This window comes from Equus caballus, chromosome 16 (assembly GCF_041296265.1).
Source record: "Equus caballus isolate H_3958 breed thoroughbred chromosome 16, TB-T2T, whole genome shotgun sequence".
NCBI classification, from domain to species: domain Eukaryota; kingdom Metazoa; phylum Chordata; class Mammalia; order Perissodactyla; family Equidae; genus Equus; species Equus caballus.
The window spans coordinates 24,403,894-24,429,226 of record NC_091699.1 but is presented as its reverse complement, the minus strand read 5'-3'; the positions used below and the strand labels follow the sequence as shown (position 1 = coordinate 24,429,226).

The following is a 25,333-nucleotide window of genomic DNA, read 5'->3' as shown; positions in this document are numbered from 1 at the left end:
ATTTTTAGGGAAGTAAACTATTCTATTTGAGTGTAATAGTGGATACATGTTATAATACGTTTGCCAAAACCCATAGAATTATACAACACAAAGAGTGAGTCCTAATGTAAACTATGAACTTTAGTTAATAATGCTGAATCAATTGGCTCTTCAGTTATAACAAATGTACCACACTAATACAAGATGTTAATAATATGGGAAATTGTGAGTAAGAGAAAAAGGGCATATGGGAACTCTCTGTACTTTCTGCTCAATTTTCCCATTAAACTAAAATTGCTCTAAAAATAAAATCTTTTAATTAAAACTATAAAGTTAGCTATACTTATCTGATGATTGTGTAGAGGAGGAAGAACTATTCCTCTACCCTCTAGGTTCTTCCAGTTGGTCTAAGAAGTGAATTGACGTGAGACAGAATAACCGGAGAAAATCAAAGAAAGTGTAATAACAGGTATATATGGGAGAAACTCAAGAAAACTGAGTAACTTGCCAAAATGGCAGAAACTACTACCTTAAATAAATCTGCAGCTAAGGACAAAGGAGGATGTCGGAGGTAGTGGTTTGGGACTTCAAAGGGGAGGAAGGCAATTTACATGGAGATGGAAAAGCAAATGTTTGATAAACAAATGTTGACCATACCTAGCAAAGACAATGCAAGATGGAGAGCACTTTGATTAAAAACTCTTGTGAGGTTCCTCCCTATCTATCACACCTAGTTTATATTATACTATAATTATCTTGTGGTATTAGCTCCTTCCTGGAACAGGCCTTCTATCTTGAATTCTTTTAGGCAGTTAGGGGGAAAGGTCAAAGTTTCTTTCAGGATTTTTTGTTCTTAAAAATAGTCAAGCCAGAGACACATTTTGGGATGGCAAATTCTGATCCCCCACATTGTCTTTCAGTTCCTTTAGAATAAACACTCCATGAGGTGTTTATTCAGATGATGTCTGCTTTGCACACTCTTATGTCCTCCACATGTAACATTGGAATTGGCATATAGTATAGGCCCACAAATTCTGATCAGAAACCCTTTGGTTCAGATATGTTTAAGAATTAAAAGTTTTTCTGATTTTAGAAAAGAAATACGGTCCACAAAACATGCCCAGTATTACATAACATCCCTAGCTGACTCTGGGTCAGCACTCCATAATCAAACACATTTATAATTCTGTAGCAAAAAAATATGAATATTCACACTAAGGTTATATATAGCCTCACATCAGTTCAGGTCAGTTTCTGCCTTCAAATGAGTTACAAAATATTTGCATTTGTTGAAAATTCACCTTTCTTTTCATAATGGGGGCTTGACGTCAAAATCACCCAATTACTTATTTTTAAAGGAATAATTAATCCATTGTTCCTGAAATGTTTCAAGGTCTTGAGGTCAGGGTCAGAGTAGGATGTGTTAACACAGTTCTTCTTGCTGTTTCTTTCCACTCCTACAAACCCCTTCTTCAGCAAAGCAGAATTTTTCTCTAAGCTGAGACCACTTTTATCTCCTAACACTTCCCAAGCTCACCACCATTTCTAAGATCTGGCGTTACGTACAATTAGGTCCTCATTAGATGTGACACGATGTATGATGGCAGCAGCATTATTTTCCTAACCTGAGAACAAAGAAAGAGTAGAAGAAGAGTTCACTTCTCATTTGGATTCTCTTTCACATGCTGTCTTCAAACATATGCCAGCTCTTGGTAGACTTCCCTGTGTCTTCCTGTTTAAAGAGCTCTTTTGAGGAGGTTAAAAGAAGGAAGGTGGAAGCAAAGACAAATGAAAGAAACGTCTCATGCTTTAAGCAGTGTGTCTGTCTCCTCTAATATTTGTTTTGCCTCTGCTCTCTTCAACTGATCAACCAAAAAGAACCAAATGGAATACTTATTCAATAAAAACGCTGTTTGTTGGCTAGTTTCACACAGAGGCACTAATGTGGGGCCTTTGAACATCCCTTGCTATTTATTTTATAAAGACTAACAACACTGAATTGTATTTGTAATGATAGTTTGACAGCTGTCCAGTCATCATTTCTACAATCAGTGATTCAATTTTAAATGAATTCTCACACTCGGGAAAATCACTGTTACAGTATTTCATTTGTTTCTGAATTTCCGTAGATTATTGCCCATACATTTTGTGAGTAATTTGGATCCACAGAGATGCTGCTGACCTTACAGTTTTTTAGCCAGAATGAACTTCCATGATCATTAGAAAGACTGGAGGAGTAGGCTCCCAGCCTGCAGGATACAGTGGGCCCTGTATGTGCCCTTCTTGGAACATTTTGATGGAAGAATGAGTAACGGTTCCCCCCACTGGGCTTCTTCTTTGATGTGATTGGTGAGAGGGAGAAAGTGAAATGTGAGTATGACTCTGGGAGCACACCCAACAAACCAGCTTCACTGAAGAACTACTCCTTCCTTGTCCCAAGTGGCGTGGCTTTGCTCTGCAATCCAATAAGGCAACATGTTCCCACTGATTACACACACACAGAGCATTTACTCTCTTGATTGGTCAAGGGCCTTGCAGGATGCAGAGTAGAAGATACAACTTGACAAAGCCACTTTGGTTTGTGTCAGGATGCTTCTGTGCATGCATAATACAACAGTCTACCTACCCTCCAGATGTGACCCAGATATCTTACATCTAAACCCACAGGCTCATGTTCTGAGCTTACAATCAAGCCCTTTTGTTCCTCATTAGGTCTCTCAGAGTTTACTTTCCAAATTAAGATTGTTGCCATTTAAGTATTTCTGCCCAAGATCAGGTTTTTAATCAAACAGCCTATTTGATGTTGTAGCAAGATTGGCTATACATCACAGTCCCAGATTCTTGGCTGTTATGGCAGTACTTCATACCTGTCATTAGGATTAAGGGCCTAAACAACCCTCAGGTGCAACACCTGGGAACTCCACAGCAATTACAGGTAGAATTGAATCTGGTATTTTTAGTTTTCTAAGATGAAATCATAGTATTGCATTTTTGTCCTTTCCCAGCAGAGTTGAGTCACTGAGTTTGCAACAGATGAGAAATACTTCCAGCAGAAGAGAAATGCATTGACCTAAGGGCTATGCTGGTAAAATGTGGCCTTTTACCCCACCCCACATGGTAGCTACAGAGTGATCTAGCACGTAGAACAAAACTCTGCAGGGTAGTTTTTCTTCATTAGTGTCCTTAATTGGTTTAGGGCTGAATGTCACCTGTGTTAGATTCATAACGTAAGGTACTAGTTTTCAAACTGTAGAATGCACAACAATAAACAGAGGTGCTGAGCTTTGGTAATAAAAACCCAGTAAGTCTGGCAGGGGCTCAAGAATCTGCCTTTATCAAGCATCCCCAGGAAAGGTGATATTGATGCAGTAGCTTTCTAGACCACACTTTGAGGAATAATTATTTTAGGCATAGCCTGACTTTTTTACTAAGTTGCCTCCTATGAAATATTTATCTTGAGATCATACTTGCTGTCTGATATGGCTCAGCCCCTTAATGCTTTTCCTCCCTGTCTCTGCTAGCTTTTAGGATTGTTCACAGATGCCCTATAAAAAAGAACTATATTCAGCATCAGTGAATTTTTCCAAGCCCTAGCTATCCACTAGCTTGCTTTTTTATGCATGTTATCTTTTGCTGACCTTTCACTTGGAATGGAGACTTTGCTCTACTCTTGCTCCCGTGGACTTGATACTTGGGCCATTGCCTTGCTTCTTGAGTCTGCCATCACCTGAGATTCAATCTGATTTTTCTCTGCTCAGTCTCAGAAAACCTCAGGTCAGTCCCATCTATTCCAATTCCCTTGCCCAGTCTGGCTTCTGGTAGCCTGAGCAGCATCCTGCTTGCCTGGGACAGAAGTTTGGGGACATGCAGAAGTGAGCCAAATTACTTCAAAGGAAAAAGTAATGGAGAGTGAGACCATTGAGGTCCCAAAGCTGCAGGTAAAATAAGTGACACCTGGTTGTGGAGAAGTGTTTTATTACTTTTTTTCTTAGAGGATTATTTTATTTTTAGGTGAAAGTCATTTTTGTTTCCATTGCATATATGGTACATTTTTAGTCTGTGACCTGGGAAAATACATTTAGGATTAAATGATCTCTTCTAATCTAAAGTTCTATAGTTGTCTGCATCTCTTTCAGTAATCTAAAATTCTAAGAGTAGCCCTGACATTACATTTTATTTCTGGGACACTTGGAGGAGGATGCAGGAAGAAGTTGACTAACAAACATTGATTTTTGTCTCCCCCCAAAAATAGCTTTTAAAAAGAAAAGGATAAAATAGGATAAGGAGTTTGAGACTCCCTGGTTTAGAGCAGTTTTCCAATAATTTTTAATATTTGATGAACAAAAGGGGAGATGGGTTAAGGGTAGCCTGATCTTTAACCTAAATAAGTTTCTGGTCATGAAATCTCTACTCTTTCCTGAAAACCCAAAGGTTACCCACTCTGTGTTGAAGCATGAAAGGAGCCTTTCCTTAGCATAGGTCTTCTCTCTTCTCTTTACAAATATGCAGTTTACTCAGAAATTAGTGTAGGAGAATTTCTGTGGTACCAAATTTTAGGAAATTCGAGTGGTGTGGTAGAAGTAGCCTAGTGGCCAATTAGCAGGTAGTCTCCAAGGAGGCGAGAACCCAGGAAATCATGAGGTACCAGTATCCACATCTGCACTGAATCCCCCAAGCTGGGGCTGAGATCAATGGGCTCGAATTTATAGGGCTCTATCTGGGCTGTCGGGAACTGACTGCTTCCTCCTTCATCTTAACCATGATTTTCAAGATTCCCAGAAGGATGAAAAATCATTGCCTGCTGCTCCCCTGGGAAATCCCTAATAACAACGTGAGCCCGTTCCCCTAACTTCTTCAAGGCAGGTGAGACACTGGGGTGAGTTTTCACCCTTTTGGGAATCCAAAAGTAAAAATACCAGTCCAAACATGCTGTTGCTCAAGAGGTTCATGATTTATAAATAAAAGGTAGTGGTTGCAGCAGGAATGTCACATGTATCAAGTGACGATAAGATATTACTACAGGTCAATGGACTATTGCATCTCCCTGAGGATGCCTCTTCTTTGTAAATTCAGTGCAGTCCTTGGGAGTTCTCACAAGTAGCTGCTGGAATTCAACTATGAGTATTCTAAGGAGAGGTTGGTTTATAGAACTCCATTTTCTTTGTGTAGGTTGTTTTATAATTTTCTGTACCTGGCTGCTTTCCTGTCAACTATTAATCCAAATGTGCTAAAATTCCTTCTCTAAATGTTATCGAGTGAGGATATGCTGGTTAGACTTTGCCCAAAAGAGAAAGTCTAGGAGTGCGTCTAAAGTCAATGTTGGTTGATTTTCTGCTCTTAGGAAGTGGAGAGCTAGGGACAGAAGGGTCTGTGTTAGTAGTTTTCAAATTTTAGTGTGCAAAAGAATTACCCAGAGAACTAGGTTAAAAGGCAAATTCATGGACCCCAGATTTTTCTTTTGCAGTCAGTCTGGACTAGGGTTTAAAAAAACAAGCATGACATGATTACAATGCTGGTGGTCCACAGTCTAACTTTGAGACATATTGGCTTATTCAGTTTTGTCCTCTGTCGTTTTTTGAGATGCTCCCCTTTACTTCTCTTGGCTGAAAATCGTGGCCACACCTATGGTTACATAGAACAAGTTACTGTGATAAAGGAAAGGGTGAACATTATTTTCTAGGCTTTGAAAATGGCAAATGCGATATCTTTTGTGTGTGCCTTCAAGACACTTGAAAGTCACTTTGTGGCTACTATGCAAAGGTAGAATAAACTTAGTGATACCCCTCTCTGTGTTTCTTCTAAGAATGTCCCTCTCAAGACTCTGTTTTACCCAGGCACCTCAAGATTTGGCGGCAATAAAGCAACTCTGTAACTCTTTTTTTCTCAAAAATGCTGGTAACCCTGGTCTAAAGGTTTTAAAGTTAGGATACCTATTTTCTACACTTGAATAGCTTAACTTTCTAAAATCTCTCCCTCTATCTTTGTGAAACCAAATAGCTCGTCGTTGAAAGACTGGGTTTCGTGAGATGAAATACCGTTCCCTTTATGCTAATATTAATTTCCAGGCAGTGAGCTTGGTTAACCAAGGGAAAATAAAAACTTTTGAAATGTCTTATTTATAGCAAATGCAAAGCATCATTATTATCAATTCTTGTTACAAAATACACAGGAAAAAATATCCTTTTTGTTATTTAAATATGACATGGATACATTGAGAAATAGTACAGATGTTAATCTGCAGCCTCTCAGCTGCATCCTGGGTAATCATTATTATGTTTTATTCTTATTTGGAATTACTGGTAATAGACTGTGTATTTCTGTATGAAATTCAAATCAGGGAACATCAATGAATTGAGATGATTGATATTATATATATATACACACATAATTCTGGAATTGGGACAACAATAGAAATATTTCTCTCTTAGAGTAAAATCTACCAAACTTGCTGCTGTGTTAGTGATCTTGATGAGTAATATTTGCTACTTAACTAAAGATGCCAAAATTCACACAATCCTTAGAGTTGAGTTGAGTTAACCCTTGACCGGCATCTAAATTTGTTTTGAAAATATCTGTGTAGTTGTTGAAAATCTGAAATGTAAATATCTGGATTTTGAAATATCTGCCTTCAAACCATGAGTGTTAAAAAAAAAGTATGTTTACATACTTTTATTTCATGCATTTATTTTGTATTCTTTGATATGTCTTGTTTTCTTTGTTTAAGTCTCTCATTAACATGAAATTTTATACATGGAGTAAGAAGAAAGGATGGTGGTGGTAATATAATTCGTGATGGTTTTGAATGCAGATTTCAAATGCATGTACATATCTGTTTATGGGAGAATAGTCATGGCTTCTTTCCCATTTTAACTGATGTAGAATCCCTGACCTAGTCAAATCCTATTATTTTAGAGATGAGAAAATTGAAGCATAGAGAGGAGGTGATTCTCTATAGATCATGTAGTTAGTACTTGACCCAAGGCATTAAATCTCAGTTCATGGTCTTTTTGAATCTACATCCTGCTTATTCTCACAACAAGGTTATTGGCTGTCCCCACTCCTCTAGAATAAATCAGAATTCTGTTTGGTTATCTTGTGTCCTTAATTTATTTTATATTCCAACCTCAAACTTGTGGATTTTTTTTTTAAAGCCTGGATTAAAAGCCTTAAAAGAAATTACATTACCATTCTTCACCTAGATCCCCAAATCAGCTTTCTTCTTTTTCCTCCGTCCTGATTCACCTGAATGAATTCAGTCTCATCCTATCACCTATCAACAAAAGGCTGGTTATGAAGGTTTTCCAGGATAGCAGATGCAATTCACACCCTTCAAAATAATCACATTTAAGAGGAAAATGGATTGTCAACTACAGAGTGGTATTCATTATCATGTATTATTTACATGATAGCCACTGGCCCTTCTATCTCAAAAGTCATTAGGCAATGCCCAAATCAGCTTCTTGAATACATTAAAATGTGAAAAAAATTACTGTCAAATAGAACAAATCCTTGTTGACCATCTTCTCTGTATAAGCCACTGTACTTGTTACCACAGAACATACAAAAATGAGTAAGATACAGTCATGCTCTCAAGGAGCTTATAGTCCAAAGAAAGGGAAAGAAAGGTACAAAGATACTTGATAGAAAAAGGTGTCTTTTTCAGGGAGATGTAATTTAAGAATCATGTGGTTAAAGGAGGAAGTGTCTAGAAAAGCCTTCTAGGAAAAAAAAAGAACTTGAACCAGATTTTGAAAAATGAAAATCACTTTCATGGGTATAGGTGGTAAGGTGCATTATGATCATTATTTATTATGTATGTATTCTAGAAACATATGTACTCTACACTGCTACTTAAAGTGTCGTTTGTAGATTATTCCAGTCTTTGAATTCTGTTGCTATTCCATGACAAAATAAGTTTCATGCACCCTAGTTTCTCTTATTGAGAGAAAGCATTTAGAAACTCATAGCTATTTGATATTGCTGCCCATCCAAGCTCATGATCAGTGGACTCAACCCATTGAACTTGCTATAGACCAGTTTGGGTTTTACTCAATTTGTGTGCTGAGTTACATATGATTCCAGCTGTGTGATACTTCATAAGCTAGACGATGTATGGGTCCATAACAGGTTGGAAAAAACAAAGAAACTGGTCCTTCATGACTCGAGGTGGTTATTTACCTACATAGCCAATTTAAGAAAGTATTATGCATATTTTAGCAGTACAGACATGTTTCTTATTATTAATGTATTTGCGAAACCATCACTGCTTGCTTCCAATCATATTATCCCATTACAGAGCAGAGAAATTTTAACTTTGTGACATTAGACAGTCTTCCAGGATGACAGCAGCACAAAAGGGATGTAGGAGTCACAAAATGTGAACAAAGTAAAAGGGTGGGCTAAAGACAGATGGAATAATAAGAAGTGGAGGAGAGAAAAGGGAATGCCAAACATTTCTGTGTCTGGAAGTTGTCAATGAAAATAAATTATCGGTATGAATGAAATAGGAAAATCCATATCTCCACTTCATGATAATCCACATATTAGTCTTCAATGGGAAATTTCATTCAGAGGTTGAACTAAGTCTGTTGTATATTACTATTTTTTTGTTAATCTCTTTTATTTTAATTTTGTTGTTTCCTGTTGTTGTTGTTCCTATTCAGAAGATATTCTTCATTTTGGACATTTTCTCTTTCCTTTCAGATGACTATACACTGCATGGTCCAATTTTTATTCAAGAACCAAGTCATGTCATGTTCCCTTTGGATTCTGAGGAGAAAAAAGTGAAGCTTAATTGTGAAGTTAAAGGGAATCCAAAACCTCATATCAGGTTTGTTGGTTTAAAAGCATGTGTTTCCATGTATATAGTTTCTATTATTAAAATCAACCAATACTTATGGAGCACTGCTTATGTAAAGAGCTTTTAGACAGTCATCATAGGATATCCTGAGACACTAAAGAGACAATTGTGCTCATGAAAAGTCAAGTACCCAATATCCTGATTGACACTCTCACTGAAAGCCTTAATATTTCTTAACAACGTGTTTTAAAAACACGTTTTTAAAATGCCTCAGTAAATAGGCAGGAAAGCAAGAAATACTCAGAAGTCAAAAAGTAGGTGTGTTTTGAACCCAGAGAAGAAAATTGAACACTAAAAGCAGTTTTCACTTTGATGAACTATGTGAACTGGAGCTCTGGATTTTGCAGCTTCCCAAAATAGACCTGGGACCCAAGGGCTACATCCTTAGAGCATATGTAATGAGAAACAGGCTTGCCTTCACAAGGCACTGCAAGGCAGAAGTAATTGCCTATTTCAAACCTTGGTGCTAAGTGATTTTAACAATAGATGAGACACAGCTGAAAGGAGAGTTAGTGAACTATAAGATATATCTGAAGAAATCATCCAGAGGCAGCAGAAAGGGATAAAGAGAAGCAAAATATTAGAGAGAAAGAGAGAAAGGGAGAGAGAAAGAGAAAAAATATTAAGAGAAAATGTTTACATGTGTCTAATCAGAGTTCCATAAGGAAAGGCAAGAAAGAATTAAGCAGAGACAATACTTAAAGAGAAGGCTAAGGATTTTCCAAAGCTAATTAAAAATACCAACTTATAGATTTAGGAAGCCCAATGAATTTCCAGTAGTACAGGTAAAAATAAAGCCTCATTTAGAATTATCATGGTGAAACAGAACACCATGTTGAAGACATCATCATAAAAATAGCCAAAGTTGTAATACAGATAAACTTCAAAGAGATGACAATTAAACCAGAAGCTGACTTCCCAATAGCAACAAAAAAGTAAGATAGAAGACAGCATCTTCAATATGCTGAGAGATATTAACTGTCAAATTTCTGTATAGCAGAAATACTTTCTAAAAAGGAGAAAAAAATAAATATGTTTTCAGGCAGACAGAAACTGAAGCTTGACCCCGGCAAACCCTCACTAAAGGAAATTCTAATAGATACGCTTTAAGTAGAATAAAAATAATTCCAGGTAGAATATCTGAGATACAAGAACAAATGATAAGTAAAGCAAGTGGTCAAGGTTAATATTTCCACGTGAGATCAATTTTAAACAGTAAGAATACTGTTTTATGAAGGTAAAAAAAGAAAAATTAAAACTCATGATAATAGTAGAAATAAACTGAAAAAGAGATGTACTGCACAATGGATTATCCATATGGTTAACAAAATGAAATAAAATTAGACCCCTACCTCACAGCATGAATACAAAGACGAGTTCCAGGTGAATAGAAGACCTACATGGGACATTTACAGAACTTTTAAAAGATGATAGGCATGCATATTTATGACTTTGGAGGGAAGAAAAGATTTCTCAAATATGACAGAAAAAGCACAAATCATGAAAGAAAATATTTAACTTCATTAATGTTAAAAACGTCTGTTCAACAGAATATACTGAGATGAATAAAATTAGAAGCTTCCAACTGGGAGAAGATATTTTTAATATAGGCCATTAGCAAAGGATTAATATCCAAGTATTTAAAGAATTCCCACAAATTAAAAGTAAAAAACAAGTAACTCAATAGAAACATTAGCAAAAGACTTGAGTAGATACTTCTAAGAAAAGGAATATCAAATATCTAATAAACATATAAAAAGTTTGTCAATACCATTAGTGAGCAGAAATATACAAACTAAAAGTAAATGATACTCTTTCAAACCTACCAGATTAACAGAAATTTAGAAGGCTAAATTTAACATAATATAAATAAATATAACCTGGTACGTTCATACAAGGTAACCCCATGCAGTAGTGAAAATGAGTGAATTACAACTGCATCAACATAATGGATCACAAGAACATAATTTTGAGTAAACAAAGCAAGTTGTGGAAGAATATATAGAGTATAATTCCATATTTATAAAGTTCAAAAACAAGTGAGGTAGAGCAGTTGTTTAAGGATACAAACATACATGATAAAATCATAAAGAAAATCAAGGGCATGGAAAAGTCAAAATTAAAGATTATAATTAACCATTGCGAGGAGAGTGATTGGAATCAGGATAGAAATAAGAGACTTCAAAAATAATAACATTCCTTTTCTTAGTCACATCTTTAGTCATGATTCTTTATAACTGACATATATCTTATAAATATTGTTTAACCTCTATTCAAATTTAATGATAAAAACTTTAAACTAATAACCAATATATAACAGTATGTAAAAACCAAAATAATATATAACGTGCCACAGTTTAGGGGAGAGAGAGATTAGAGTCATTAAGAAGGATTCACAGAAGAAGAGGCATCTGAACTGAGATAGGTAGTTTTCAAATTGGCAGAGGGGAAAGGGCATCCCTACTACTTAAGGGATGATACTATTAGCATAGTGGAAATTATTTTAGAATTTAATTTGTGTGCCCTTTCATTCATTCATTCATCGAACCACCCCAGTGTTTTTCAAACTGAATTCCAGGGTCCATGGAGTTGGCTCTGGAATCACCTGAGGTGAGGAACTGCAGAGTTTCCACCCAAGATTCCACCACAGCAGCTCTGCCTTGAACTGGGTATACATTAGGATTCTGAAAAATCTGTCTTCTAAGAAAGGTGTTTAAAGCACTGTAGGAAGCAGCTGCAGTGTACCAGTCATCTTTGAGCTATTCAAAGATCAATGAACAACATGTGCAAGTAGTGTACATTTTTGCGCATGGCCTAGAAGCAGCAGTGGCTACAGTGACATGTTGGGAGCTGTCTAGATGTGGAATAGTTCTAATGCTATGCTGTAGTGTGAGTAAAGGATGTCCAAGTTCTAGGGCTTCCTGGAAGAAAGAAAGTCTACTTCAGGATGGAGGGAACGTAGTGAAAGTTTCACAGAAAAGCAGACATTTAACTGCATCTGGAGAGTGAATGATCTTTTGCCATATGGTTAGGAGAAGCAAGCACATTCCGGAAAGAAAAAACCCAAAAAACAACTCTCTAATGGACCATATAATTAGGGTGAACATGTAATTTATCATCCAAACCAGGACACTTTTGAGAGTGAAAGGTGACTGTAAATAATTATTCTAGGACAGCAAGTGCAAACCCAGCACTGTCCTGGGCAACCAGGAACGTGTAGTTATTTTCCCTATAATATGTTGAATTCAGTGTTAAATCAAACATTTTAAAATGCTTTATGTAGAAAAAAATAAATGCAAGAGGCAAAGGTTCCTACATACATAAATGATGAGTTAAATGGCCCCAGTTTTTAGTACATAGTCAAGTGTAAGTTCAGATGTTAGCCTTAAATGAAAAATTTTGTAGCAGATTTTGGCAAGTTGCTGTTTTGCTTTTTCCCAAACTGTGACTTTTAACCAACATTGCTCTTGTAACACTGTGCTTCTAGATATAGGGGCTTGCTTTGTTATTTAAAATAAGCCGTGAAACAGAAGCCTATTATGTTTTTAAAGATTACCAGCAAAAGCTGAGAAGAAAACTTTTAATCAAATGAACTAGCAGTTGGTTGCAGTGTACTTTGCTTTCCTTTACACACTTGGCAGTTTCTCTGTAATAGCTGATTGGTACCCGGAGAGCTACAAACTCCCTCTTGTTGAGGGAAAGAGCAAGAGGAAGAATGGAGAGATCAGGTATTTTCAAACATCTTTCTGGCTGAACTTTTTCAGTCTTCAGGCTGACTTTAAGGGGGAAGAAAAAGTAGGAGAAATTCAAGGTGAGATTTTCAGTATCAGGTTTTTCCCTCAGACACCCCAACTGCCCTCTCTTCCTTGTGTTTATTCCCTCAACCGAGCCTTCTCTTTTCATTGTTTCCTGCCTCTCAACTTTGAAAGGATTGACCCAGACCCAGAAAAATGTAAGAAGTTTTGTCTTGTGTCAACTTCCCTTGAATTAAAGTTCCCTAAGGACACATGACATTACTTATTGCACACAGCTTCCCTTTCTAGACAGAAGGAACGTTCAAGTACTTGGTTGCAGTACTTTTGCTCTGAGGTTTGTGTTCAACTAAGTTTGCAGACAGCAAATTCCAAGTCAGAAAGGTCCTGCCCCTTCTTATGTGCCAAGTTGAAACAGTGAACAAAGAAAGAGGGTTTTACTACAACAAATCCCATAGATAGCTTCCCAGCAAGGTCTGAAAAATCGTACCCTCCAGAGTGTCACAGTGTCAGTGTGGTTGTGCACAACCCCACTCTCTGGAGAGAGTTGGGTCATGAGTCGCCAAGTGATTCAGAAATCAGCTAATGAGACTCACCAATTTGCCCTGGCTCTTGGGAAAATCTCTCTTTGTTCCAAATGGGCATTGTCTCTTTATTACCAGTACTTCAGACATCTCTCAAACATTGAAAATAAATTATAAATTTTTCAGGAGTGTTCCAGTATGGAATAAGATAAGGAATTCAGTGCAACCCACATTCAGTTGGAATGAACAGTGACTGCATTGCAATAAAACTTTGTATAGTGCTTTGTGATACAGACTTAACTGCATTTCACAGCAAGCACTTTATTTTCTAAATAATCCCTTTTCCTTTGCTATTTTTATGTAAAAGCAGGTGATAAAGTAGATTAACGGAGTTTCTACAAAGTGTTTTAGGTAGAGATGACTAGTGTAGACAAACCTACAGAGGTTTTCTCATTATCCCCACAATCACTTTTCTAAAAAGACTCACATGGTCCCATTCCTAAATTCCACACTCTGCTTGCAGCTCACATTATATTGCAATTTCCTCTTGGAGTTCTTAGATTTGTCATATTAAATTGCTCCACTATCATTTGAAGTGAGAGTTATGGCCAAGACATGATAGCTGACTCAAAAAAATGTCTAGAGCAGGCAGTCAGCTCTAGAGATTTATGTGCATATAAGACCTGCTAGAATACAACCCAGCTGTTCTCTTTTTATTGCTTGTTACTTTCTTGTTACTGTCGAGCCTAAAAACAGTGTCAGTTTCTAATACCCACCTTCTTATAAACATCGAGAGCTATGTCCCATTCATGATTCTAGCCCACTTTTCCTACCCCTCATGTTTTTAAATTTTTACTTTTCAAAGACATAGATGTGAACATACATTGCTGTGTGTGGTGGGCTAGAATGCTTCACAAACTGTGTATACTCAAAGCTAAAATATCCAGCAAAGAAGTAAAATATTTAGTCAAATTCCACAAGCATTCATTGAGCACAATGAGAGTGTCAAGTTCAAGGCTGCTAAAGGGAGAATACAAAGTGATGTAGGCAAATTACCTACACTGAAGGCAGAATTCCTACATAAAGGAGCAGAGACAATTCTGTAAGAGATTGTGGGAAGCTTTGATTGATTTTGATTAGGAATGTTGAAGAAGACTTCAATTGGAAGAGGTGTCCTCTAAGGTTTACCTTGAAGTTTGAGAGAGATCTTGGCAGGAAGAAAGGGATCATTCTTTAAACATCTACTTTTGTTGATACCAAATATCCAAAATCTTGAAACTAACTGGCCTGTATTTATTCATTTAAATTCTTTTACATTACGCACACCAGTCATACTACTCCAGAATGTTATAACAGCATGCACAATGAGTGTGTATTCACACACACATTTCAATAGTAATATTTTTGGTTTTTTGTCTGTTACTGTTTGAAGGAAATAAAAGGAGTGTCTCATTCTTTACTCCTGTTATTGCTTCTGATCAGTTTCTTTTGTGCTTCAGTGTTTTCTTATTTTTTGGTCTCCCAATGTGAATGCTACTAGGAGACTGTTGATATTTCAGAAGCTCCAACTATGCTGTTTTCATTACCTGATGTTCTGTATGGGATTTGGAAGGGAGGGGGAGAAGAAAATAAGATAGTCATTGAATTGTATTAGTTCAGAAGTTCATAGGTATTCAAAGACTTCTTGAAAGGCAATTTGGTTAAGATAAGCTCCCTTTGGAATGTTATTGGCTGTAAAAAAAAAAAAAAAGTATATCTTGTTACTAAAGCTTCACTGTTTAAATGTGTGAGTCCCACTAAAACTAATTTATTGGGCCAAACACTATAGTCAGACACACAGATGATCCAAGTAAACAAACAGAAGAACAACAAAACTCTTTGCCTCTGTTACCTGATGTCATGATCTGCGGTTTACTGGGAGTGTTGATTGATGTTTGAGTGCCAATGGCTAAGGAGATCTTCAAAGTGATCCATGGTTCAGGCTAGTTTGGTCCTGAAGACAGCTCTAGATCAATACAGTTTCTCTGCTTTGCAGTCACCCATTTCAGTCATATTAAGAACCAAATCAAAGCACCTCTGCTGCAATTTCATCGAATACTCAGCAATCTACCTGAAAGTGGTGTATTCTGTCATCTGTACAGACCCATTTAAAGGATAACTACAAACTAGAAAAATGACTTTTACTGAGGAACCCTATTTGAAGAAAGTTTTACAAGATACTATGGGAAATTTCAAAAAAAAGAAAGTAAAGTGTCTATGCATCATAAGTAGTCACAAAAACAGGTGCTAAAATTTTAATATCATTGTTTATTGTAAAGGACTTGCTCTTTGCATAAGCAATTAAGTTGTCACCAATCCTGGGTACAGCATTTCTAATTTTTTTTACCATGGTTAAAAAAAACAGATATTTTATATGTTTATGGTTTTTATATATTTTAGACAATTCAGAAATATTGATTAATATTACAAGGCTTTATCTACTGGCATTTTTACACTATAGGTGGAAGTTAAATGGAACAGATGTTGACATTGGTATGGATTTCCGCTACAGTGTTGTTGAAGGCAGCTTGTTGATCAATAACCCCAATAAAACCCAAGATGCTGGAACATACCAGTGCATAGCAACAAACTCATTTGGAACAATTGTTAGCAGAGAAGCAAAGCTTCAGTTTGCTTGTAAGTAGCAATTATATCGTGCTGCAAATGTTACCTTGAGTTTTTGTTTTATTGTACCAATAAGGCTTTAAAACAGTTCTCTTTTTAAAAACCAGATTTTAATTTGTTCTATGATCTTATTTACCCTTTTTTCATATTTGGGAAATGTCTTCTTTGTAGGATAAATTGTAAATCTGAGTGGGAAGATGTATTCTGCTTTTATAAGGATTGAGATAGTTTGATTATGTGATAGTTTGGTTATATGATGCTCTATACACACATCAATTCACACACACTCAAATTTACACACATGTAAGTTTACATACACAACAGATTATACACAAACTTTATAAAGAGAGTGTGTATAAGCAAGCAGTTGAACTGCCAGTAACTGAATATGAGAAGTACCTTAACCATAAAACTCAAGTTGAAAAAAAATCTTGGTGGTCTATTATTCCTATAATTCTCCATTTTTTCCTTATTTCATAGAATAGGAAAATTTTAAAAACTACAATAATAAGAAAAACTAAACACAAACAAAGTATTACCTTTTATGTCTTTTATATTTCCAGTTTAGAACAATTAAAATACAAATTGCCGTATCTTAAGACCACCATCTAATAAAAGTTCATGAACATATCAAAGAAAGTGGAATTTAGAAATAACAAGTTAAAAATAAAATTCATAGGCAAGAGCAGTGAGTACACATTTGAGTAGAGACACCTTTGAGAATTAATGTTCAGCTACATTTTTAAGGGTTTATGTATTTGCATATGATTATGTATTTCCTTGTGTAAAATCCCAATTCATATAAAGGTGCATTAATGTCAAATGTTTCATAATTACAAAGTCTGTTGGCAGTAACACTGTAGTCTAGTCTTATTAACAAAATCTTCTCTGGGAATTCAACATCAAATATACCTAATAATCCAGTGCTTAATCTATTATTGCCATTTGGTGGAATTTTTATTAGTTGAGAAATGAATTTTCTAAGTATTAGGTATATATGGGAAATAGGATTATTTTGTTTGTGAATGTCTCCTGAGATAGTCTTCCAAATATTCTTAGGTGTGCAGAATAATAGGAGGATAATACGTCTGATTGAGTGCTACAGAACCAAAGTGTTTATTTCTCTTGGTTTAATACAAGTGTTTAATACAAGTTTAATATTTGTACTTATTTTTTAGTAATGACAAATGAATTTTGTTGGATTCATTTTGGAAAATAATCATAAAATCGACTTTCAGAGTAGAGAAAATCTCTGTATTCAGCCACTCTTGTACTTTGTTTTTTGCATTTTATAGTGTAGGAAAAATTTTTCAAAGACAAAAAATAGAGATTGACATAGCATTACCAACATTTTGTTTTTTTAACTTTGACATTTAAAAGCATATTACCAACTCTTAAGATTGTCCTTTTGTGAATGTCCAGGCATTTCAAGTACAAAAGTATCTGAAAGACAGAATCTCATATTCAAGGACAGTTATTTAAATAGAATAGTTTAGCCTAAGGAAAAGCTCTACCACCCATTTTGTGGTTGAGTTGACCTCAGGACCAGTGTTTGCAATCCACCTTGCTTATCCCACTTCATGTATGATATAAACATCTTGCCCCCCTCAGAATTCTTGGCTGATAATCACTCAACTTGAAAAATTTTAAAAATAGAGAGCTCACCTATTCATCACAAAGCATCCTGGCCCTCAGTAGACTGCCCTAGTTGTTCAAAAATACAAAAACAAACCCAACATCTCTTCCTTAAAATTGAGCTAGATATCTAAATTTCCATCACTTTCGCTCCCAGTGCTTACTTATGTTTCTTGTTGGGTTCAAATATGTGAAAATATGATCATGTCCCTTGTCCTATAATTCTTTTCTTCTCCAGGTACTTAATCCACAACCATCTTCTTCACAATGCACTCAATTATGTTAAATCATCTATTAAATTGTGACCGTATAGAATTGTTCCCAATTCCATGCATGTACATTGACGTTTGCACAGGACAGTGGGAACAGTAGTATCCCATGATGTGAACTTATGAATGCAGCTGACAATGATACTCATTTTTTTAAAGCCTAGGTCTCATATTGTGACTTTGTTTTGAACATACAGTCATGTAAAATCTGAGGATTGATTTTTCATGAATGTCTTTTAATCCAGAGCTACCCAACCATATTATTTTATTAACCTAAATTCGGAATATTATATTTACCCCTATTAAATTCACCTTCTGAGTAGTGACCCTTTGGTCTATCACAGTTGAAATTTATTTTTAATCTTTTTTTATCTGACATATTGATTATCCTCCTACTGTAGTATCAGCAGAAAATTTGATAAGCATCTGTCCATTCAAATAGTTGATAAAACATGTTGACCAGGATGGGCAGCATGCCAGCAGAGAACTTCCACTAAGATGAGATTGAACTTTAAATCAATATTCTTTGCATACTCTTGTTCAGTTAGCTACAAATTTACTCAAACGTGCTATAATTGAACCCCAGTTCCTCCTACTTGTTCTTAAAGTCATGCGAATCTTTGCCAATGTCTTGTTAAAATCAAGATGTGCTGCTGTCTCTACAGCTTCTGTTCCTACCTGGTCTCTGCATCTTCTCTTAGACCGTCTTTAACTATTTATCATAAAACAGCCCGAATAATCTTTTAAACATGTAAATGAGATCATTGCATTTTGCTGCCTTATGCCTTCTACTGCACTTAGAATAAATCTCAAATTCATTACCATGATCTCATTTTAATTTCTTGAAAATGACAAACTATCTTTTACAATAGACCTTGATACTTTCGTTCCCTCTGACTGATATGCTTTTCTCCTCATACTTCACATGCTCACTTCTTATAATCCTTAGTTCTCAAATTAGGTATGACCTTCTAAGAGAAAGTTTCCATATCACCCTGTCTAATGTAGGAAGTAATTCCTATCATTTCTTCTCCTCTCCTCTGCCCACCTTCTTCTAACCCTCTACTTCTACATAATAGCATCCTCTATTTCATTTATTAGAACTTAATATAACCTGGAATGATTTTGTATATTTATTTTTTTCTCATTATTTAACTCCTATGATTGATAGAATCTAAGTTCTGAGAGAGCTGAGACTATCTTGTCCATCCTTATATCTCCGGAGTCTAGAACGCTTTATATGTATGAATAAAGGAATTCTGTTATTAATTGCATATTCAGTGACACAACAAAGAAAATATATATATAAAATTATTTGGGGGGATGATGTATTTTTATAGACCCATGCCCTTTCTATTTTAGTCATTTTCTGGAGTCCAGCCTCTAGATCATCAATCTATAGTTTCTAGATTTTTTTTCCTATCTTTTTTTAATTAAAAGAAAATCAAAGGATGTTGCCTTTTTTCAAAAATCATGTTTAATTGATTCAAATGAAATACCTTTCTTCAGTGATGTAAGGTGAAGCATGACAGTGCTTTTGAATATTGCTGTGTAATTTCTTTCACCCCAAGCGTTTTCATAACCACTGAGAAAAAAAATGTCTTTTGACCATAGTTACTGCACTATAATATGCAAGTGAAAATATTTTGTTATTTTTAATCATATGATTTTATAGCTGAAATGGACCTTAAAGTTTTCCTGTCCTGTATCTTTTTAAAAATGAAATTGAAGATTTGAATAACTGAATTACTCATTGTAATTTGCACAGTTAATAAGTGACAGCCTAGGAACACCAGCCTCTACTCCTGGTTCAGTGCACCCTGGCCCATCTCTATCTTAGCTCCAGTTTACTTTATAAGAAAAACATCTCTTCATCTTTATACGACATGTTACAACTTTAAGCTTCATTTATATACTTTAAATAATTTTATCCATAGGACAATCTTATAAAGTAGACATTATTACGGATTATTTTTAAAATATTTTCATGGAGCTTTTATAGCCAGAATTTGATAATCTCTTGCATTTAGCATTTTCAAAAATAAATTAATTCACATAACCAAAAATTCTAGTTAATGGATATGCCTCTGAGAACCTGTCCCTCCCCAACTTTTTTCATTCGATACCTATAGGCTGGAAATCCTTGATCAAACAGGCATAGCATAATTTAAGTTACTCTTGATGAAGTATGGACATTTTCATGAGCATACATTATTATAATGTAATTTGAATCACATTTTGTTTTTCGCTCCCCCTGCAATATTAAGCCATCAGCAATCACTTCTCTTGTTGTCACTTAGCCTGTTTCGTTTTTTTTTTTTAAAGATTTTATTTTTTTCCTTTTTCTCCCCAAAGCCCCCCGGTACATAGTTGTATATTCTTAGTTGTGGGTCCTTCTAGCTGTGGCATGTGGGATGCCGCCTCAGCATGGCTTGATGAGTGGTGCCATGTCCACCCCCAGGATTCGAACTGATGAAACACTGGGCCGCCTACAGCGGAGTGCGCGAACTTAACCACTTGGCCATGGGGCCAGCCCCATAGCCTCTTTCTAATAGCAGGCTACCAATACCCCTTCTATTGTTTACTCCTTCTATTTCACCTGGGGTAGAAAACTTGGTTGATTGATTTGCCAGGGTCTACCCAGTGCCTAGCGCTTAGTAAGCTCACAATAGTAGTTGTTGAATAAGTTGTAAGAATTGGATGTTAGAGTCATCAGGCCATGTTTGGGGCCTGAGTTGAACTCCTGAGTTCAAGGACTTTGTGATAGTCTTTGTATCCCGAAAACTCAAGCCTGAAAGTATGCGTAGCTTCAATGAAGCATTTAGGAATAGCTTTCCTTTTACTGTAGGCATGCCTCTTCAACCTCCATCTGCTGCACCTCCCCCTCCACCCAGGGGGAAAAACAAGTTGGACATCCTTTGATTCTAATGTAGGCAACTCAATCAGAAGATAAGGCCAGGAGTAGAGGGAATTTCAGTTCATTATTTCCACAGCTTAGTGGTGAGGATTTTTCCAAAGCTGTGTCTATATTGACTGCTATAGCCCCATCACTCTAGCTGCCTACTTCCCCAGCTGAACATCCCAATCTAAATGTGCTTGAGAATCACTGTACACAGTTATGCTGCAAAACAATTTTTTTTCTCTGACATATAGACATGGATATTTTTTAAAGTAAATTGCAATACACACTCATACACTCACAAAATATCTAAGTCACTATTTTTTTAAAAAATTGGGAATGTGGACTTGAGAAGGCGAGATACTCTATTGCCTAAGTTTTGATGGACTGGAATGGTGTTCATTGCTCCACTTCGCTTTGTGTGTCCCACGATGTCTCTAAAACTCAGACTTCAAATCAGCACTGGGGATAACCATACTTCCCCCTTAGGGTTGTTATGAAGATTAAGTTATAAAGCATATGCAAAATCCCAGAATAGTTCCTAGCATGAGAACGTTAGTCAATAACTCCTTCTCTACTTTCCCGTCTCTCTTCTCTTCCTTTCCCCCTCTTTCCCTCCCTTTCCTGTCTTGAAAATAAGAATAATAATTAACATTTATTAAGAGCTTAGGTAGGGTGGGAAGAGTACAAGCCCTGGATTAGATTCCTTGGGTTGAACTTCAGCTCTTCCCGTAACCCTGTGACCTTGGACAAAGTACTTCTCTCTGCCTCAGTTTCTTTATCCATAAAACGTGGTTAATAACTGTACTCCCTTTGTTGTGAGGATCAAATAAATTAATGCTGATAAAACTTCTAGATCATTGTCTAGCATACATTGAGTTTAATAAATGTTAGCTATTGTTATAATTTTTATTAGAATTTTATCAATCTATGTCAGATATTATGATGAGTACTTTGGAAGCATTATCCTATAAGTTCTCAGCATAACCACAGGAAGTATAGGTGTTTTTTTCATTTTATAGGTGAAGAATCTGAGGACTAGTGAAATGAGATAACTTTCACCAAGGGTACAGTAGAAGGAGGAGGAGCCAGCATAGGAACCTGAGCACCTAACTCCTGAGCAGATGTCCATTACATGGCATTTGACACGCACAGTTCCCCCATGACACTTAAAACTACACTTTTCAAATGGAATTTATATTCAAACCATAGATTTGGGTGGTTGATAAAATGTTTCCTTTGTAGACGGAAACTTGGATTTTTAAAAAATGTTTGCAACCTTTAATGTAGCACATCCATCATTATGTTTTTTGTTTTTAATTTTTTACTTATGGGCTTCTTTGATGCCATCATACTGTTGATTTACTGTTAGCATCTAAAAGCATAATGTTATATACTGCAATTATGCATACATTTGCAACTCTAATTTTAATATAATTGGTTTCAGGTTCCATAATGAGAAAAATTAATAACAATATTTCTGCTCTAAAAGTTACTATGCAAATTTCCAGTTTATTGCAAGTAGGTTGTAAAACATTCTGGATATTGATATTTTATGGAAATAACTGTGGGTTATTATGACTGTGGGTAAACAGTATATCTCCAAGCAGTAAAAGATATATTATTATAAGTTCTCTTAGTCCCATATCATTCCTCCCCCACATGTGAAAAAGATGCACTTTAAATATAGATTATTATGAGGAGCTTCCAAGAGAATAATCCAATAACTGCAGATTTTAGCCTGTCAAACTGATTGCTTCATAAACATTGTTTGGGGCCTCTTCCTGGAAGTTCAACTGTCTTGTAACAGTTCAGATCTTCAAAACAGAAGAATTAAGCTATTCATCATCTCAAGTTGTAAGATGACTATCATTCATACCTAAGTACCTCCAAATTGCTCATGGTTAAATTAAATTATTTGACAAAATCAAGTTGCCTGCCTGCTGTAGGGAAACTGGCATAGTCTTGGCCATGGCAAGTTGGTGTTCTTTTGAAGGAAGCAACAGAGTGCTATCTATGCTTCTCTCTTTTGGTACCTCGCCTGAGGTGAGAAAAGAAACTAAACTGGTACACTACTCATGCCCTGCCTATCTACCTCCTGAACTTGCATTAAAGGGAAGGGGATAGAAAAGGGAAATTATGAAAAAAAAGAGAAAGGATGGAATTGGTAAGTGAAGGGTCTTAGGTGCAAAAGCCACTCAGTTTTGCCCTTCCTGTGCCCTCAAGAAGTGTATTTATCAGGATAAAGTAACTCAATAAACCAGTCCATTCTGAGGTAAGTTTCAGTTAGCTTTATCAGTTATTTGGCAGCCAACATTTTTTGTGATAAAAAAATCACATTGATGAACAGCAGCTGGTTAGACAGCTTCATTGAAAAAGATCTTTCTTGTGCCTACTACAGTAAACCTTGTCTGAGTTCTCCTTAATTTGGGGCACCCTCTGACAATTGTGGTTATGATGGTAATAATGATTAGAAAAATGTATTAAATTTTGAAGGTTGTACTGTATTCTAACTGGGGCTCTTGACAACCTGGTTTTTGAGCCTTGATCATTGCTTCTATTCATAGTAAATCTCAAGTGTTCATTGCTTTTAATATTCAGTAATTAGTTTATCCTTCATAGCCAAAGAATGAAATATGCAGTCAATTGGAACAATAGCTGGGGGTTTGATAGATGGCCAAACCCATGACTGGCTTGACTGATTTTTAATTCGGAAGGCTGCTTAAATAGGCAAACTTTTGTTTCTGAGCGATAAAATATTGACGGATGACTGTTTGGATAAATAATTTGTGAATATTTAGATCAATTAAAACTTAACCCACTAAGGAACATTTGAATGACAAACCGAAAACATTTATCATTTGAAAGCTTTGATCCTCGATAAAAGAATAGATTTTTCTCATTTGAGTACTTAGAAGAATTCAAACCAAACTTGCTGAGTTTCTGAAATGGTCCTTTTTGTAGATACTCTCTGCCATTTACTATAGTAGTAGAAGGACATTTCTGGTGACAATTCATGTCTATTGAGAATTCTGTAAGGTGAACCTTAACAACTAGTCGATTTATGGCCATGCTATTGGTTCTTAGTGATGGTGACCGTTGTGAGTTGTGGTATAATGAATAATTGAAATTCACATGTATACATTATTCTCACTTGTATTTTTTTCTGTCCCTCCCACAAAACCTGTTAATGTATAGACACTAGTTAATTGCAGCTGTTAGTTTGTTGGGTGTATCTCCTTCCAGTCATCCCACAGTCCCACTTGGGGTCTATATGACTGACAAAGAGTAGTTTGTGACTAAATCAATGAAGTATAGAGATTTTTTTAAAATTCAGGAGCATTCTGAATATACAGTACACATGAAAATTCACAACCAAGACCAGATGAGAATCCAAACAAGCTTGATCAGACAGGGCTTTAAAAAAAAATCACTGAAGTTAAAAACAACTAACACTGTATTTTAATTTAAAAAAAATCAAGTTACTAAAATATCATGCCTTTTTGTTTCATTGTTGTGAATAATTCAGTTCATAAATATTAAAATAATTTTGATTGTTTTTCAAGTTTAATTTTTTTTTTTTGGAGGAAGATTAGCCCTTAGCTAACATCTGCCACCAATCTTCCTCTTTTTGCTGAGGAAGACTGGCCTTGAGCTAACATCCGTGCCCATCTTCCTCTATTTTAGGTAGGATGTGTGCCACAGCACAGCTTGACAAGCGGTGTATAGGTCTACACCTGGGATCTGAACTAGCGAACCCTGGGCCGCTGAAGCTGCAAGGTGTGCATTTAACCACTGCACCACTGGGCCGGCCCCTCAAGTTTAATTTTTAATCACTGATGATCAAGTCTTACCATCACTCTGCTTCAAGTTTGGGTAAAGTTTTAGTCAACAATCAGTTAAGTGTTGCCATTTAGTTGAAAGAGAGGAGCAACTTCTGGATGAGAGAAAATGTCACATACAGAGTATCACTCTAACCATATCACTATCCATTCTTTTTCAAGAGTTTTTATTTGAGAGGTTATGATGTTGTAGACCATATACAAATATTCAATTGATTCAAAATTCAAAATCTAGTTGACCACCTAGTGAGTTGTGAGTAGAATAGTAACTTAGTAATAGTAAATAGTAAATAGTAGTGGATTGAATAGTAACCTACCAAAGATATATCCACCTAGAACCTGTCAAAGTGACCTTATTTAGAAAAAGGGTCTTTTCAGGTATAATTAAGGATCTCAAGATGAGATCATCCAGAATTGTGCAGTTGCGACCTTAAATCCAATGGCAAGGTCCTTATAAAAGACAGAGGAGAAGAAGAAACAAAGAGGAGCAGGCAATATGACCATGGAGGCAGGGATTGGAGTGATGCAGCCAAGGACTGCCGAAGATCGCCAACAGTCTTCAGAGGCTGGAAGAGGCAAGGAAGAATTCTCCCCTTGAGCCTTCACAGTGAGCGCAGCCCTGATGACACCTTAATTTCAGACTTCCAGCCTTCAGGATGTGAGAGAGTAAATTTATGTAGTTTTAAGCCACCAAATTTGTGCTAACTTGTTTACAGCTGCCCTAGGAAACTAATAGACCAACATATTCACAGTTTCTTTCCTTTTCTTTCCAGAACACTGTCATCAAGGAAAAATAAAACCTCCTAGGGAATGAGACTGAAATCAGGTGCTTTTGTAACTTAACTGTGTTACGGAGCATTGTATTGAGAGGAATGGCCTTGATTAAATGTGGGATAATCCGTGCAAGTT

At 36.0% G+C, this 25,333-nt stretch overlaps 1 protein-coding gene across 10 annotated transcripts in view; it reads left to right on the top strand.

Annotated features, from left to right (window-relative positions):
- Positions 1 to 25,333, top strand: part of CNTN4 (contactin 4) — an 874,155-nt gene that overhangs the window by 569,244 nt on the left and 279,578 nt on the right. For all 10 annotated transcript variants that reach the window (XM_023620062.2, XM_023620061.2, XM_070238574.1 and 7 more), the window contains 2 exons: positions 8,683 to 8,809; positions 15,616 to 15,791. In XM_023620062.2, coding sequence (XP_023475830.1) covers positions 8,683 to 8,809; positions 15,616 to 15,791 — 303 coding nt within the window. The remainder of the gene's footprint in view (positions 1 to 8,682; positions 8,810 to 15,615; positions 15,792 to 25,333) is intronic.